Below are 19180 nucleotides of genomic sequence, written 5' to 3'. Positions count from 1 at the left end.
AACCAATGGTGTGTGTGAGGCGGGGGTGAGCAGAGGCAAATTTGTAACATCCCGATAATAAAACGCCTCACCTCTGACCACCTTACAAAAACTATAATCAAGAAAATGTAGAAGGTATAGTATTTACATGTACCATCAACCTCTCTCTTTACTCCCCTTGGTGGCAAAACTACATAGCTATCATTACATTATGTCACATCGATCATCCTCCTCCACTCAAGTTATCTCATCATTATAAGATTGCTGCAGTCACCTCCTCGCCGGGCGCCAAACTAATACCTTCTTAAAATAACTGCCCATGCACAGAGCTCTATGGTGCAAAGTATAATAGCATGGACGAGAACATAAGATAACAGAGCAAAAATCCTAATTCATAAAACATAATTAAAAAGAGAGGAGGTGATAGTGAACACCACAAAAGGTTATATAAACCGTACCTGTGTGTAATAATGAAAGGATTTATGTGCACGGTTCTTCTCGCTCAGTGCAGACACCTCCTCCTGTTTGGCCTCCATGAGGATCTTCTGAAGACCTTCGTACTGGCTCGCCAGCTGTTCGTTCTCCTTCAGTGCAATTTTTAGCGCTTCCTACACACACATGAAAACAAAAAGGTTTAGTTGAAACTGTAAAGATACATAATATGTTTAAAGTAGCTATGATATAACAACCAAGACACAAGCAGGCGCAGGGTCGGCTGTGAACCAACATTATACTGTAACTACTGTAACTGTGGCACATCTACACTACACTGTGACTGGTGTTACACTGATACACCTTCTTGTCTCGCTATCATTCTGATCAATTTAGAGATTTTGTGAAGAACTTTGTATATCTTGCAAAACAAAACTGACTGGAATCATTTTATGTACAATATAAAGAGGCAAGGCATTACTGTGCTGTTAAAAACTTCAACTAGAGTCCCTCTGTGACTGAATTAAGTGATATCAGAAACTCTGACTTTAATAATGACATTAACAAAGACACCCTATCTAATGTGGATCAGTCACTTCATGACCAATCTGATTAATAACTGATTAATTACAGTCCATAACACAGAGATTAAACAAGGTACAACAATATATTCACTTTCTATGGAGACATTTGGAGCAAGTGAACAGTTTGTTATCCTGTTACTATTTTTCCAATCTTTAATACAGTGTTGTGCAGTATGGAATCAGTGCATGGTACGGGTGTCGCACTTAAAGCTGGACTGCTACGTACCTGCTCATACATTGTGGGTCAAACAGCTGCGTGTACTAAAACAATGATGTCTTTGGCTGCTAATATTACAGCCGATCCTTCTAACACTTTCTTTTGGCGAATATCAACTTTTGCCATCATGCAGATGATTTAGAGTCCCACAGGCTCGATTGAACAGGTTGAGGAGCTCTTTGGTTCCTCAGTCTGTCAACCTATTAAATCAGAGTATGGCTTCTAAGTAAAGTGAGGGTACCTGGGTCAAACACTGAGTGTAATAGGATGATTTATATGTTGCACTGCATCCACTTTTTGATATGTCTGACGTGATTTGTAGCTTTAGTAGTATGGTTTTGTTATCTAGTTAGATTTTATATTTTTGTATTTATGCGTTTTAATGTGAAGCAGTTTTTGTCCCACAATGATAAGTGGGGAAAAAAAGTCAGTTTTGGCACTGATACCGATCTGGTGTAACTGATTAGTGTGTTAACTGCCACCAACATACCAAAAGTTACAAGGATTGGAACTGAGGACCCTTCACACTACAATGTGAATTTTACAATCAGAGCAATCAGCATTCATAGATAGATTAGTGTTAGTATGACGATCATCTCACTAATATGTCACCACAGCTAGCAGAAGAACAGTTGCTGAGGCTGCACTATGTACAGTGCAGATGTGCAATACATAATCAATGACCACATAGATCAATGTTTCATACATACAGAAATATTTTATATGTGGACGGGAACTGGAGAGTCAATACACAGTACTGTACATACTGTATAGTGACTGTAACACCACACTGACCATTTAGAAGATACTTTACTTTTATGTGTACGTACAACACATTACATGCTCTCTGTGTTTGTGCTGTTAATTGAGGCAATATAAATAGCACGGATACAACAATGGACACTTTTCTGGGAAATCAAGCAAATAAATCAAAGTGAGTATGTGTCTCTCTGCTTGTCCTCTTATCATTTGAACAATGTTCCCCCAAGTACTGGATATGTGGCTGGTGAATATCTCAACTCTACCTGCAGACATAATGAAGTGTGTCTCTGCAGTAAAACAGAACAGCACTAAAGTGATGAGTTTAACCCAGCAGAAAGAGGGGCTGTAAACATGACAAATGCCTGCTATTGATTTCAGGTTTAATTACTCCATGCAGCACTGACAAAGCCCATCTGATGCTGTTGTGAAGTGTAAATGGAACAAATTACACTTCATTGCCCATAAGAAACTGATAGCGTCGGCAGTTTGCATTGTTTACTTTGTGCTCGCCAAACGACAAGCCCTGATCAAATCAAAAAATAGGTGCATGTATGAAAGGCTGAATACTTTCAGACATGTATGGGTTGATTAGAGATAACCACGGATTCCACAGGGATAACAAGCCTAACTATTTCACCTTGTATCTTTTAAAAATCTGCAGATTGTATTTAATGCAGCCACATACTAATTCCCATCAGGCTATTAGCTTTACTGACCTGTATTTTATAGAAAAGAGGAGCCAACCTACAGGAGCTTATAAGAGCATAGTATGGGGTCAGCATTTTTTAGAAGAAATCTCTTCTATAAGAAATATCTGAAAGAGTCTAACCATTCTGCTTCATGCACTGTGGTTTCTGAATGCACACTCTGCTTATTATGTTATGCTAATGCAGACATTATGTGTGCTTTATACTGGTCTCAATGATTAAAGTGACCAATTTCCTTCCAACTTCAGACTCTCTCTGATCTTTTTATTTGCTGAGGAGTATTGTTGTTATATCATCTTATTTCGTCAAGTGAAAAGACTAAACCCTTTTTTGCATGGCTAACTTTTATCTGGCTAATGGGAGTTGTGTCTATGTGGAAGACTTCTAATTCTTAAATTGTCTCACGCCAACAACTTCTTTAAAGTTGCTGCACTTGGATGCATGGCGGCTTAAGCTCCATTGCCTTTTCTTGTTTTGAACTAATGCATTCTTGATCACCGTTTAATGAAACTATATACCACATGGCGATTTCACATTAGATAAGCCATGTGAAACCCCCATCAGCAAAGAGGCTCTGGCTGGGGCTGATAATCCTGCAGATGAAAACCTTACAATAAATAGGGGTTTCTCTTACAAAGGAGTGTTCAAATACATGCTGTTTTGTGCAGAGTGTGCCCATGTTTTACAACAGCCTATTCCTGACATTAATATAAAAAAAAGGTCCAGATTATATGCTTATTTGATATTGTGAACTATACGCTTACATTGAAATTGCTATTGAAAATGTTGGCCTACAGGTAAGAAAACAGGCGCAGCATCTCACCACGACACGCATCATCAAATTCGTCCAGACAAAAGACTATAACAACAGTGAGTTGTCATTTGTGGGAAAAGCACTTAAACAAGATTGACCATGGCTTGTAATTTTAATTGCACACAGCTCTTTTCTCTGCATCTTAAGGGAAGTATTGTGACAAGCAATGTGCTGACACTAATCCACAAACAAATAAACAATGAGATGTTTTTTTACAGCTTGTCTCTGATTTCACAGCATTTGACACAAACAAAGTCATGTATTTACAGAAAGCAATACTGAACAACATTTTGTTACCTTCGTGTCTTCCAGTTTCTTTTCTCTTGCCGTAATATGAGCAGTGTGTGTCTGCATGGATCGCTGTGTTCGTTGTTGGCAGTTATTAATATCAGACTGCAAGGTGCTCATTATGAGAGCAGCTGATTTGTTTTTGAATTCCTCCACATCAAAAACACTTCTGGAAGGAGAAAGCCAACACGTAAAACGATTATTATTTTTCTAAAATTAGTTTTGAATATCATTAATGTATGATTATTGCATCAGTGGCTGTTAGAAACGTATACTTCAAAACAAGGCATGAATTAAGAAATAATCAATGTTAAGATTATCAGATATACTGTATAATCAAAGAAATACTTTTTTATTTTCTTTTAAATAATGCTGATTTGGAAGAAAATCATTATTATAAACTGTGATATTCAGTGTTTCCTGTGTATAACTAACTCACTGTAGTTCTGCTATGTCTCCTGTCATGCTTTCAACTGTTTCTTCCTTTTCATCTGAAGCATCTCGGTATTCTTCGATCTTCTTCGTAAGGTCACTGATCCTGCCCACGGTGTCGTCATATCTTTTTACAGCCGCACTGTGTAAATCCTGGAAACAAACAGTTGCATTAATGTTAAAACCTTATTTTCTTCATAGTGCTTAGAGCGAGAGATTATTTTCTTCCACAAAAGAATGACATGATAAATAGCTGTGACTAGCTTTGTGCTCAATGAGCTTTACAGAGTAAACCTGACTTAGCAACTGTTCTTTGATTCAAGAATTGCTTTATGCAACCCTTAACTTTTTTTTGTCCTTACCTGAGCAGCTTTCAGGTGTTCACATTTGAGTTTTTTCTCCTTCTCAAGGTTGACTAATATGTTCCCATGTTCACACTGAATCTTTTCCAGATTTTCTGTCAGTTTTTTGATTTTCTATACAAACAAAAGATTAGTCACAGATGCAGTTGATATAAAATTGTAATAAATAAACTCTGGCTTTTCTGATGAATTCTCTTCATCTTGCCTGTAGTGCTATTTTGAAGTCTAGATTGTTCTGTTGTAAGTTGCCGAGTGTGTTTCAGTGGCGATATCGCTGGTAGAGATGTCTGCCTTCTCTCAAATATAATGGAACTAGATGACACTCAGCTTGTGGTGCCCCATAAAAGACACAACAGCAATGTCTCTTTTTACATTACAGCTCAGCTGAGGAGGACGCCATTAATGCTTACATCTTGCACTGTCATGAGCGCGAGCCTCTTGTCCATGAGTAGATCAGGGTTCCTTCACACATTTCAAAATTCCACTCTATTCTCTTACCAAATAATTTCCAGATGCTACCTATACTTTACTATATTTTCCTGAACATATTGAGTAAATGATACTATATTTTTTGTCTCTTTTATAAATAAAAACAGAAAATGAGTTAAAAAAAGTTGAATAATTTTATTTTCACAGCGTCTCTGCAGCTTTGTTTTCACTGTGTCCGTGAAAACAATGTTGAACGCTGCCATGAAGGTATGGTTTCTATACACACCATAAACAGTCTGTTTATTTTTCTGATGATTACATCATTGCATAACTCATAACTAATAAAAATTCAGACAAGATCAATATTCATGATCCTATATGCAATTCAAAAATACTGCTGTATTTTCTGTCAAACTAATTAGCTAGCTGCGATGTCTGGATTTGGTACAGTTGTAAGGCACTTCAAGGGGCAGTAGTCTGATAACATAAATATTCTATCATACTTTATTTTCTTTTTCCATACTTCTCCAAACCTGGAAATTACTAAAGTCCAATTCCATACTTTTCCATTCTGCACAGGAACCCTAATAGATGCACACCTCCTTCTGCGCTGTGATTCGGTTGGCAGGTGTAGTTCAGTTGAAAGAAAATAGTTCCTACATAAAACTGTTCCCAACAACGTCTGTGGATTATCTTAAGTAACTGGGTCATGATTTCTGTGAAGAGACATCGCTGCTGAGTTTATCAAATTTATTTTTTTGTGCCATCTAGTTCCTTTACATTTGAGAGAAGGCAGACATCTCCACTGCTGATATCTCCAACACTCAGCAACCCACACTAAAACAATCTAGACTGATAAATAGCACTACAAGTAAAAGGAAAAATATGTATTTTTCTTTTTGGGGTGAACTGTCTCTTTAGATATATCATTACCTCGTTTTTTGTCTCCAGTTCTTTTGTTGCTGTGGTTGCATCTTCCAGTTCTTTCTGAAGTTTTTTGTTAGTTTGCTCTGAGCTTCTTTGCTGTCGATCCAATTCTTCCTTTTTATTTGCACACTGACCCTAATGCAGAAGATAATACCAGACAGAATGTCATTATCCTAAAGCCTTAAAACATGTACAGAGGGTAAAAACAGTAAGAGGAAATGTAATGGGAGTGGGATGTATAAATTTATGCAATTGAATACAGCCGGGCATTTAAAACTATCTTTATGAAACGTATAATGTTCAGTTTTTATTGAGACTGTGCTTTGTGAAGCTTCACCTGTTCATACCTTTCATCAAAGCTATATGCTTATACAAAGTGTTTCACAGACACTGAAGAAGTTCGCAAAAATACAGTGATATATTTTGAAGATTTCAATTTAAATCTACTTGTTTGTGTCCCAATGTTGTGATTACATTTTTCCTCTCTGAAGCACCTCATGAATTTACCTTCAGTAGTTCCAGGGCAGCCCTCTGATCTGTCAGACTCTTCTTCTGGTTTTCAATCTCTTTCTGTAGAGCAAAGACAGAGCCCTGAGTAAAACTGAGAAAGCATTTGGTATGTCGCATTTCCGTTACAAACTGCGACCCATGCAGCATACATAGAACATGTGCATATGTTGTCACTGACCCTGGCCCTCTGTTCTTCCATGAAGGTGAGCTGCTCCTGCTCCTTCAGTTTAGTCTGAGTGACACTGTGCTGGGCAACAACGTGGGTCAGTTCCTCCTCGGCCTTTTCCCACTGCTCGTCATTGTCAATGATTTTCTGGAGCATCTGCTTCCTCTCCTCACGCATCTGCTCCACTGCTTTCTTACTAATAAGATCACATAGAAAAGTAATGGTAAACATACATAAGTGGCCAACTACTGTATATAGTAGTACAAATTGAGGATGTTGTATGTTCATTCATGGTTTTGGCTTTGACACTGTACCTCACAGAATTTTTTATCCTGTAGTCTTCGACTTTCTGTTCATTGTCCATGTTTTCTTTACGAAGAGCTGCAAAAGCATCACGCTTTGAACGGAGCTGCTCTTCTAAGCGGGAAACCTGTGCTTCACCATGGAGTCTCTGTGGATAACATAACATACAGTGTGCTGCTGAGTGGATGCACTTATCCAACGCCTTACAGCACAGTGAATTCAAATATTATTAGCATGCATAGCTCCAGTGAGGGTCTAATTGTAGTCTGGTAGGTATGAGCCAGACTCCATCCAATGAACTATCAAAACACATCAGCATTATCAAGAGATGTCCAGTTTTTGTGACACGATTCAAACACTATTGTTACAATACTCACAGTTCTCTCATTGTCTTCTTGCAATTTCTTATTCTTTTGCATTTCTTCCTCATAATGAAGTTTCAATTGCAAAATCTGTTATAAAAGGGGGAAAAACAAGAATTGGACTACTTTTGTAAACTGTTGAAAGAAAACAGTATAACAAAAACTTTAAATTATAAAATATAGACAAAGTCAGTTACCCTATCTTTTTCTGTTTTCTCGAGCTCCATCATTTCAGAGAAACGTTGTGTTGTGGCGGCACACTTCTCTTCTTTAAGTGTCACTGTCTTTTCAGCATCCTTTATTTCAGCATCTACCGCTTTCTCAAGCATCTTCAACTGGTTTAAATCTTCCCTGGAGAGAAATTTTTTTTTAGACTTTATTAAGTTGAGGGATTAAAGGCAGGTTTTTATTTATATTCAGTGTTTACTAAGGGTTGGGAATCACAGGGTTACTCATAGTACAATGCTGTCAAGGAAGTGACGGTATCACAAGACACGCGACTCATTATTGTTGACATATTGCAAGAAAGTCATCTACAACGCGACAAGATACCTAACTGAAAAGGAAAACACACCCTTTACAAAGCAGAACTGAAACCTATATTGATTTTCTTTACTACATCATTGAGAGTTTTTCCAATATATTTTTATACGAAACATGACTTGATATCGGCTTTGTCAGCATCAGAGAAGACATTTAAAAGTTCAGGTTTAAAATCATGCCCATTCCATTATTTTTTTTATCAGGACACTTGTATTCAAATCATTTTTAAAGTTTGTTTGTAGTCAGTATGGTTACCTCCATTACAGTGAATCTTGTTATCTGGTAAAGCAGCATTAAGCAGAAGTATTGTTGCTATGGTTACATGCAGTTTAATATACCTTGCACAATGATTTAAAGCGGTGATAAAACTGTTAACCATATCTTTGTCTTTGGTGTCCTGTTATATGATTTTAACGGTCACATGCCAGCCAAACAGAAACAAGTTTTTCCACATAAACTAAATTTATTAATGCTTTCAGTCAGGGCTATTAGGGGGCAGATAGTCAACCAACGTTAGTCGACCAGGTCATTAGTCAGTTACGCTCTGTCAAAATAAGTCAAAACCTATATGACTCGACCATGTGGGAATTTAATTTGAAAGGACAGACACAGGAAGTGGCCACGCTCAGCAGTCAGACAGGAATCAGGTTACAAACAAATCACAACCGACAGATATCTTTCCCTTCTTCTGTAACTATTCAGTCTGATAAAAATGGAAAAATTTATCATGTTAGCGCAGGGCTACACAGAGCTTTACATCTCTCCTACAAACAATAGGCCTACATAATTATAAACAGCACCTGGAAGAAGATCAGCTCTGCACGCAGGATTTCAGGTAAACAGGCTGCTATACGATAAGACGCAAACTGTCGCCGACATCGCGCTTTCCAGGTTGTTAAAGATGCGGCATTTGTACGGCCCCTAGTCTACAGGGCTGGTACCTGCGGTTATTGCACAGGCTCGTTAATAACATGTTGGGCAGGAAATCCAAAGTGTGGGATCATTTTGATGTAGGATGAACTCTGCAGGCAAACATTTGCCTATCATTCATCAACTACAAACATGACGTATCATCTGAAACATGTAAGTAGCTACATGCCCATTAGCCACTTAGCACAATCATTACTGCTTTGCCCACAGAGTCATTAACAGGCGGCTCGCTCAGTGTGTGACGTGCACTTGTAGATAAAATATAGGCCTATATTAATGAAGGTTCATTAGCACGGTTTTGTATTTCTCTGTAATGTAGCACAGTGTTAACAATGTTACTGATACTATTCTTTCTCACACTTTCAACTTAAACCATTGTGTTGCCCCGCCCAAAACATATATCTTAATAATAAAATTAATATCGTAAACATGCGGGCGACTAGTCGACTAATGGCCCTAAATGAGGACTATCAACTAGGGAAATTCTTAATCAGGGGCAGCCCTATTTTCAGTGGGAATTGCATATTGAACTGTTTAACAACTATGTGGTTATTTAGCACAAATGACGAAAAGGGGTTAAATACATCTGACTTCAGTCCAATGAGTCCAATGTAATTCCTGTAATTTATTTTTTTCTTTGATAGTGTACCGTGTAAAAGAAATCACAGAAATATTAATTTATTAATCTGCCAGCTCAGCCACCTCCATGTTGAGAGCCATATGCAGACAATCCCGGCTCAGACTCTAAATCATAGATGAATGTCATATACAGCTTCTTCAATCACTCTGATTTAACAAGTGATTTCACTAGAAATTGATAAAAGATATTAAAACTTTTTAATGAACAATGTCTCCAGTACCAGTTGTACTTTGATGGTGAACCTGTAAATTTTTAATGCAGTTAGGACAGATACTCACAATCTCTTAGTCAGCTGACTCGTTATTACCAACAGTTCACGATCCCATGATATCATTTCATTTTTGGCTTCCACCTCCATCTCACTTAGCTCCTTCTGAATCAGCAAGAGAGCACTTTGTGCTGTTGAGTATTCTTCATCAGCCTAAATAAAGAAGGAAGAGAATAATGGGCTTATTATTTTCCTCAGACATTATTTGTGAACAATTCATATTCTGAATCCCACACCCACAGTAGGCTACCACCACAAGCCAACAGTGCGGCCACACACTTAAAGTGTTTCTACGCTTTTCCTTAGCTTTGGCACGTCTTAGAAAATTCAGAAAGCTCAAGCCTAGCTATTAACTCTGGGCTTAGCCTGGTTTTAAAGATTAACACTTGAATATCAGAGCTCAGGGTTACCGTCTTCAAAAGGCTCACATCCAAAGACTTGTTAAGAGGTAATTAAAAAACAAACATGTCATTTCCTCTTACTGAATCAGTCTGGTGATTCATTAAGCAACTATAAAGCTGCAGTGGCTCCCAGTCAAAGCTGACCACTCTGTATCCTATCCATCACTATTCTCCCTGCTGGTACACTTTCATGGCATATTTGCATGTTGGCATAAAAGGGATACTTTGCCGATTTTCAACCAGGTTTGTATCATAACAATGTGGGTAGTATGTGTAAATGAGCTGTGGCAAACTTCTCTCCTTCTTACCAGCAGATCTCCTTGCTCTAACAGCTCTAATTCACCAGATGATGCATTTTGACAGATTTTCGCTGGCTCCAGGGCTAATACTCAAACTAAAAATTGCATTACCTTTTTTGTAAGCCTGCCACCATGGACACAAATGCTGTGTCTCAAATCGTGTACTTCTATGTTGAGTGCATAAGTGAGACTGAGAAGTATGGAAAAATGCAGTGCACTATGAGTACCCGGATGGTGCACTCAAAATGGTCAAGAAGTTGAGTGTGGAACTATGGACACTCCTTGCACTCAATGGTCGCCATCTTGGCTACGTAGCGGAAGGGGAGGGGCCACTTTTCAAACTGGAAATAGCGGCCGAGGACTGTGCGACCGTGAATGTCACTACATTGTACAAATACATGTGTGTTTTGCACTAAGCACCACTATACTGTTGTCGGGTATAAGCCAGCAGTATGTTTATCGGGTTAATTTAGCAGTCTGTAATGATTTGGTACCGCGAATGATAACGCGAATGCTAATGCTAGTTTGCTAACTAGCTAATTTGCAGACATTCAGACCAAACTCTGAATAAACAGTAAAACTGGGCAGAGCTGATCAAATAAAAACCAAGATTCTGTTACTGTTTTGCCTATTTCTTGCCTAAAATATCTTCAGAAATAAACTGCAATGCACTGTTTGGCTGTGATACAAGAGTTTGTGAAAAGGTAGTGGATGCCATAATGTTTTCCATTTTGTAAAAACAGAGGCTGAAAAACTGAACTCAAACTGTAAAACTAAGCAGTGCTGATCAAATATAAACCAACATTGTGTTACTGGGTTGCCTATTTCTCACCTAAAATGTCTTCTGCCTGTTTAACTGTAATTTGAGATTGTTTGTTACCAGCTGGCGGCCATATTGTTTCCTGTGTCTTAACAAACAAGCTTGCATTACATCACCCACTAGCAGGAGCGTGTATTGGTCTGGTGCATTCTGGTAGTTGTAGGTTTTCTACCTCTTGATTATAAACGAATGCCACAGCCCTTTTCCTCTGTTTTCTCTGGCCTTGGAACACCAACTTCAAAAGTATCTGTGTCTTCCTGCTGTATAAACAGCCTAGTTTTGAGACCATCTTTCCAGCAGTGAAATACATCTTTAAACTCAAAGTAAGGTAAGGTAAGGTACAACTTTAATGTCCCCGTAGGGCAATTTGGTTTGCAGTCAGTAAAGGGAGACATAACAATACAATATGACAATACAGCTCACACACAGAACACCAAGACCACTCTCAGGACTAAAAACAACAACATGACCTGGCATCAATGACCATTAAGGGCAACTACTGCAGATGGGACAAAGGAATATCTGCACCTATTGGTACAGCATTTTGGAAGGATAAACCTCCGCCCTGAAGCAAGCAGCTGAAACTCAGCATGTAAAGGATGCAGAGGGTCGGACACGATGGACTGAGCCCTTGACATGAGCCTCTCCTCAAAAAGCTGTGTAAGATTTTTTTAGCTTAACCCCAGAGATCTTAGAACACAGCTTGACCATCTTTTCCAATTTGTTCTTATTTTTCAGACTCAAAATAAAAGCAGAGTAAAACATTCTCATCAGAGTTCTGTCTACATTAAAACTTCGTAGCTTCCTTATAAAGAACAAGCGCTGGTTCACCTTTTTACATTGGCCATCTGAGGCTGAATTAGGTCATTAGATGTTGCTGTATCCTGACTTGAACTAAAGAAATTAACAAGTAGAAAAGCTAAATGAAAAGTCAGGGAATTATCAAAGTTATTAGGACTCATCCCCCGGGGACCACGAATGTCTGTACCAAATTTCATGGCAATCCAGTCAATTGTTAAAATGGAATGATTTTACTCGACCAAAATGTTGGATGGACACTGGACCAATGGACCAACAAACAATGCAATCCCTAGTGCCACGCCACTTGTGGATTAAAAATAGTTAGAAAAGAGTGAGTGGGTGACTAAGATAGAGTGGGGAGAAACTAATCTGAAAATTTACTTTACTTGGTGCTGGCTCTATTATGGTTTCTTGCTAAAAAACTAAAAACGTATGTGTATGGAACTACTATCAAAGACAAAACCATATCCCTTGCAAACACAAGTGTCTAGCCTTTGTGGGTTTGTAAATATAAACACAGAAATCGTTTTTAAGATATTAACAAATCAAATTAGAGGTTACCTCAGCTTGTGCAGTGTTGATTTGATTTATGATGCCTTTCTGGAGTTCCAGGTTTTCTTTAACAATAGGAATTTGTTTTTTAGCGAAGTTGATGTCTTCATGTAAGCTCTGGTTCAACACCTCAGCGTGTGACAGTTTCTCCTGGGCTTGCTCAAGTTTCTCTCTTTCCAGTTTTAGCTGCCCCTTTAGTTCGGTGATGTCTCTGATGCAAGCCTCGTGCTCTAGAAAAAAAACAATAGTCAAAAATTAATTAGCAGGTTTTTAATTGTTATGAAGAACAACAGCATCACAATATTTTTATGAGAGGATAACACACTTCTCTGTCACTGACCTTTTTGGACTACAAAAGAGTGCTCTTGTTGCTTCCACAGTGAAATACTGTCAACTTTGTTCTTCAAAAACCTTCTCGTTTTCTTCTCTTTGCGGAGAGCTTCCTCTGCATACTGACGATCAGCCTCCAGCCGCTCAATCAGATACATAGCCTCTCCAAGGACATCATTTATTTTCTTCTCTAGAGGCGTTGAAGGACAACTTTCTAGAGGATGAAAAACTTGACAAGATTCTGGTATATTGGATAGAACTGTATCATCACTTTCAACTCAATAAACAAAAGCATAAGCAAGTAAACACATTATTGCAAAGTCACGTTAACATAATTTGACCAAACAGAAAGTGCAGTTAAACATATACTTGATACATCATGTTCCATAACAGAGGTGGATACTGGGTGGTACAAAAGACAAAAGATGTGAACCTGTAACTGGGACATGTAGGAATTATTGTCACACTGATGCCCAACTATTGCAAGAATGAAACCTAAATCTAGAGCTTCTGCAAATGCGTGCTGCTCTTTTATTTGCATGTGCATTAGGAAAAGTGTGTACTTTTCCACTGCATCACAAAAATAAGATGAAATACTTTAGAATTGACTGAAAAGAAAAAAGAGGATAACCTGGTGCAGTAATTGCGATGCCTTCGATGAACTCTGTAAACGTCTCAGAATCCGTATCCAGGTCTCTGGACTGAAATCTGATGAAAGGGAGTTAAACTAATATCATATTTTAGTTCCTACTGAATATATGAAAAAGAAATAATAAATCAAAACAACAAAGGATCTCACCTCAAAGTTTTGCTGTATTGGTGCTTGTCCTGATTAATCTGTGTCTGATATTTTCCAGACTGGTACAAGACAAATATAAATGCCTGTAAACTGGCGTTTACTTCTATCTGATATTTGTCTTACACTCTCTCACATGTGTGACATCAGTTTACCTGCTGACGCCAACTGTCCACCGTCTTCTTCAGCTCTTGGATATGGTAAATAGCTTTATTGACACATGGTGAGGGACTGTTGAGCAAAGCACAAGTGCGACGTCTACCAGAGCAGAGGGCTTGAAGATCTGCTTGATTTTGAGAAACACAAAATATTGAGATCTGTAAATCCATCTTTAGTTCAGCACGAACAACTGTGCCAGATAAGCAATTAAAAGCTTACCCTGTTTGCAGTTTTCCTTAACATAATGGCACAAAACATTATATAAATACCACACTGAAGAACCAGCCCTCATAGGAAACAAAATCACAGAACAACAGACTTTTGTTGGAACAAACACTCACCCTACTTCAGTAACTTTATTTTGAAAAGTAATTACAAAAATGTATTTGGCTGTGAAAGATGTTCTGTGATTCTTTACTTTCTCTTTGATTCTGGTTGCATAAACTCTGCAATATATTGGAGGCATCAGTGAGAGAGCAGAGACAACTAATTTGAACATCTCAAGACAAACCCAAGGGCACAATTCTTGGTGGTGAAAGGACGCCATCTGGCTGACAGACTGGGTAGAAAAACAGCAGTGATGCAGATGCCAATACTTCACATGAACTTCTGGAAAATACTGACTTAGTCTTTTGTCTATATTATAGTGCCGAGACATAAAGCTCAGTCACTAGTAAAAGTAACATTTAGGCAAATTCAAAATAGTGAAGATTACAGAAGACCAAGTTTTAATTCAGTCTCTAAATGATTAATTTAAAGCTTAGATTTAGTGTAGCAGTTAATCTGCCACAGCTACAACTCACTCCTGTATATATGGAACTGAAATTTCAGTCCTTGCGTACTATGTTGTGGTGCTGAGGTAAACTCTTTAAGGGATTTCTCACAGAAGTTATGTACATTTTTATCGGTGACATACAGCAGTAAGTAAACAGGAAACAACCACAAATATTTATAGGCTGTTTAGAAAAGCATGTTTTTAAAATAAGTGTGAAATTAACATACAGTATAATGCAAATCACTTTTGTACAGCTGACAAACCTGTACAGAGACGTACATTTTATTACGCATTTTCAGCTGCGATGTAAGATACCAGGTAAGATGGAGGTGATATTTGTAATGGTAATGTTAAAAGAGAGAATGGAAGAGAGATGTTCACAGTAAGCAGTATATTTTAATCACTTTAATTTATTCAATTTCCCATTGTTTTATTTTGAGGTCAAGCTTTTTGTCATCATTTTCTAGATGTATGGAATACAGATGGCGAACCATTGGTGGATGTGTTTCTCTGCTTCAATCACCTTTGGGTGTGCGTTCAACTCTGCAGGGTGGGGACCTGACCCCAAATCCATCTGAACCTGAATACACACCTCAGACAGGAGAACCAAGCATATGCACACCTACAAGAGTATCTTTAATTGCACCACCAGGTGATCTTACACCTGTCATCAAAGCAACATCTGGTGTTGCCTGGCACCTTTTTAAGGACACTCTCACCATGTTTGGGGTAGCTGAAAGGCCCCGTCATTACAGTCAGACAGGTAAATGACCACCTTACATAGATACAACCAAAACTATCAAGGACCTGTAGATAAACACGTGCTCTAATCAGTAAGAAATAGGTCATCAACTGTAACCTTTCCCATCTGAGATAATTAGCAGTTATCCAGCCATGATCATCCACTGATTAGAACAATGGCTCGTGAGTGAGCTGACTCAGACCGATACAGAACAGTCGAGGAAAAACTGTGGGGAGACCCGAAATGAAGGCCATCTGTTGCTGAGCAGTTTAGATGAATAATACACAGTGAAAGAACCAAGTGGGGTAGGAAGGTGGTGAGGCAATATGTCACCAGTGGGCTGAATAAGCTCTAAATCATACTGGCAGGGTGTATTATAGCCACAGAGCAGGCCCATGTGAGTCTGAAGGCCAATCACCTTGTTACACCTGTCATTTCACTAATGATATTAGATATTTAAATGTAATTATCATAAAAATTTATTCGCCACCTTAATATAATTTTTGAAGTGCAGTTGAGTCGGTGCAGACTACAGGCTGTACATGGTGTGTGTGGGCAGCTTCCTCACTGTCCTTGGGAACACTGTGGTCTGCAGATGAACTTATTTGTAGGCAATAAATATTAACTACACTAAAGGGGAACAGCGCCGAAGTTAAGAACTCCAATATGGTATTTCTATGGTCCAGGAAAGGTCAATCAACATTTGTGAACATGTGCTATACTCTCTAGAAGCTTTTTCTTTCAACATTTACTGTCTATAGACCAAATCACAATGTTTATTTACAAAAACGTCTAGGTAAAAATCCTCGTGTCACGAACATTAAAATCAAACGGCGCTGAGCAGACATGATCTAAATTAGTTCATTTTGAGCCACCTAAAAAAAAAGGCCACCAAAAAAATCAATATCAGTTAAACCGTAATCTATATTTAGAATATTTTCACCGCCTTACTTTGCGGCCAGTCAGACAGTCTTGAAAGGTTAGTGTGTAAGGTAAAGCGGAGCAAATATTCAAATACAGCATACGCTTACACAGGTATTGATTTTTTAAGGTGGCCAAATATGTTTTTGCTGCGGCCCTGTTCACAGCAGTATATTGTTTAGCTTCTGTACTGGTAGATTTGGTTTAGCAAAGATGGTAACAAAGCAACAGTACATAAAATTATCTGCAGCAGAAACATCACATAGGTCAACTATATATCTTTAAATGTTACAGTTATGGCAACAGGAGTCAACACCTTTGCAGATTTTACATGATTCCAAAATGGTAATCAGTTGCCAGTTTTCTACCCGGAAGTGATTGTTGTTAGTGTGATGTCACCGTGATTCGGTCTATGGAGCAGCTCCAGGGCGTGTTCTTAATCGCATACTTTTACTTTTAGTATGTACTGCAGCTGCCCCTAAATAGTATGTACTGTTGCATGCGGTATGCACACAATCGGGACATACTATTTTCTCATAACATTACACCCTGAACTTCGACCCTCTTGCTTTTATATTCGTTACCTTGGAGATAAAACAGACGGCACTCACCGAGTTCTCCAGAGACGGAGATCAACCTGGAGAGCTCTACTGTTGTTAATTTGCATTGTGTGTAGTTTGACTTTAAAGTTATAACTGCACTGTCTCTGTCGTTGTCATTTTCATGGTTATGTCCTATTGTTTGCGATATTTGTGATTATTTTGTTCACTTAAACAATCAATATTCCTATTGTTACTATTAGACTGGTTATCACTGGTCACCTGAAAGGGTTGTCATCCATCATTGCAACTTCCGCTGTCAATCAACTGTCATCAGAAGATTGTGGGTCAGAATAGCCAGTAAAGCATGCTGGCTTGCATACTGCAACATTGGACCAGATGTAGTAGAACATCCTGGTATTTCTGGCATACTGCATTCACATACTATGTTTTGGGACATGCTAAATCTTTTCTGGCATACTACATATTACGGTAGTGCGGGTATTGGAGCACACAGCTAGTCTTTATACCTTATGACATCACAAGTTTGAGTTTTAGCAAGCTAGTTTTTGGATTTGGGAGAGAGTTGTTCATGTTAACTAAGATTTTGGACTGTCTTAGACCATAGGAAAACATGTAGGAATTTTGAAAATGGGTGTGTGTTGACTGACCACACGACTTAGTTTATATCGTCCATATTTGTTTGTAGGTACTTACAGTGTTTATATGTTGTAACAGGGTATCTCCATCAGATTTTACGCCTGTTCTGACCTTTAAAAAGTTAGTCAAGGCGAACTTTAGACCGGAAATGGATCAGTGACAGTGTGATTTATTTCACAAATTAGCTAAAGTAGTTATCAAACAAATCTAAGTGGACTCTTCTCACCTTGTGGACTGGGTCGTCCCTCCGCTGATGGGAATCTTAGCGGTTTAACGTTTGGCATTGCTGCAACTTGTCCGACAGGATTGGAAAACACCACCAGGTTTATGTCCTCCGTCCTGTGGAAACGTGAAGGCGTTGACGTTCAACGTTTACCTGAAAATATGGAAGGTAAATGCAACGGTTAGTTTGCTAATTTATTAACACATTACATGATATAAGTTTAATATCTGCCGTTAATCTTTTGGACAAAGTAAGCTGATGTTAGCTAAAGTTGCGACCGTTACCTTCACTCATCTCGCGCTCTTAGCTAACGTTAAACTGACGGTTAATTAACTGGGCTAATGACAAATTAATGAGCACGGGGGGGTTGTTGTCATGGCAGAAAGTGAAAGCGAAAAATGGCAGGCTATCAACTTACTCGCATTAATACACCTGTGACTGCCAGCTATCTGATAGCCATGGTGAAGTTTGTCACTGTTCTTCTGTGTGACAACGCTGCAGCTGGCCTGTAAGGAAAAAAGCCCCCCCCCCGTCTTTTTGTTTTCTAAAGTTTTGTCCAAATGAATCAACTCAAGTTGCCGTCAATCTTCTGCCGAGGTTGCTTAGCAACAAGGGGCTGCGCTTGGAGAGGGTGAGTTGCGTTCAAGAGCGGCAGTGAAGGTTTGTGTTTGTGTTTAGCAGCACTGAGGGGTGTTTCCGACTCGTTTCATGTGAAGTCAGGCACATGTTGTTAAGAATAGAATAGAATAGAATAGAATAGTTATTATTATTATTATTATTATAATACTTATTTTGCTTTTATGTACATTATTTTAGGAAATGATAGTAAGGCTGTATACTCAAAACACATGCATGGTACTTTATAATAATAATAATAAATAAAATAAAAATGATGATAATAATAATAATAATGATAATGGTGATTGTTATTATAATAATAATAATTATTATTATTATAATATTTAGTAATAGTAGTAGTAATAGTATCATCTTGATTGTGCTAGACAAAAAATCTAAACTTTAAACCCAAATAACGTGTTGTTTTAATAAAACAGCCATACACATTTGGATGTATTCATTACACTACTACAATATATATATATATATATATCTGTGTGTGTGTGTGTGTATATATATATATATATATATATATATTACATTATGTAATAGTTATTGATATAGTGTTGCAGACGGTTTGGACAGCTAAAATACTTCAATGCAGATCATGTGCAAAATTATATATGTATATAAAAGAATATATTTATTTTATATATAAAATAAAATAATTTTGCAACCACAAATTTAAAACAAGGACATTTCGTCCTTGGGTTGTAAAGCCTAGTTAAAATAATAATAATAATAATAATAATAATGATATTCCCTTGTTTTAAATTTGTGGTTGCAAAATTATTTTATTTTATTACTGTTAGTCCCCTAGTGTGTTGGGGTTGCAACCCAAATAAATATGTAGGGATCAGTGTTTTATTGTCCTAATTGTTCAACCACA

General features: G+C 37.9%; 1 protein-coding gene across 1 annotated transcript in view; it reads right to left on the bottom strand.

Moving 5' to 3' along the window:
* The window catches only part of LOC126382720 (coiled-coil domain-containing protein 178), a 28224-nt gene extending 10005 nt beyond the window's left edge, over positions 1–18219 (bottom strand). Inside the window, exons 1-18 of the mRNA XM_050032764.1 lie at positions 18092–18219; positions 17677–17826; positions 13810–13937; positions 13658–13716; positions 13490–13566; positions 12869–13072; positions 12538–12758; positions 9666–9808; positions 7472–7625; positions 7290–7364; positions 6924–7060; positions 6622–6805; positions 6441–6503; positions 5940–6068; positions 4578–4691; positions 4223–4368; positions 3793–3952; positions 438–587 (exon numbers count right to left, since the gene is read on the bottom strand). Coding sequence (XP_049888721.1) covers positions 438–587; positions 3793–3952; positions 4223–4368; positions 4578–4691; positions 5940–6068; positions 6441–6503; positions 6622–6805; positions 6924–7060; positions 7290–7364; positions 7472–7625; positions 9666–9808; positions 12538–12758; positions 12869–13072; positions 13490–13566; positions 13658–13716; positions 13810–13937; positions 17677–17734 — 2202 coding nt within the window. The 5' untranslated portion in view covers positions 17735–17826; positions 18092–18219. The remainder of the gene's footprint in view (positions 1–437; positions 588–3792; positions 3953–4222; positions 4369–4577; positions 4692–5939; positions 6069–6440; positions 6504–6621; positions 6806–6923; positions 7061–7289; positions 7365–7471; positions 7626–9665; positions 9809–12537; positions 12759–12868; positions 13073–13489; positions 13567–13657; positions 13717–13809; positions 13938–17676; positions 17827–18091) is intronic.
* Between the last annotated feature and the right edge of the window lie 961 nt (positions 18220–19180).

This window comes from Epinephelus moara, chromosome 21 (genome assembly GCF_006386435.1).
Source record: "Epinephelus moara isolate mb chromosome 21, YSFRI_EMoa_1.0, whole genome shotgun sequence".
NCBI classification, from domain to species: Eukaryota; Metazoa; Chordata; class Actinopteri; order Perciformes; family Serranidae; genus Epinephelus; species Epinephelus moara.
Note: the sequence above shows the minus strand (reverse complement) of the source record. Positions and strands in the feature narration are given on the sequence as shown.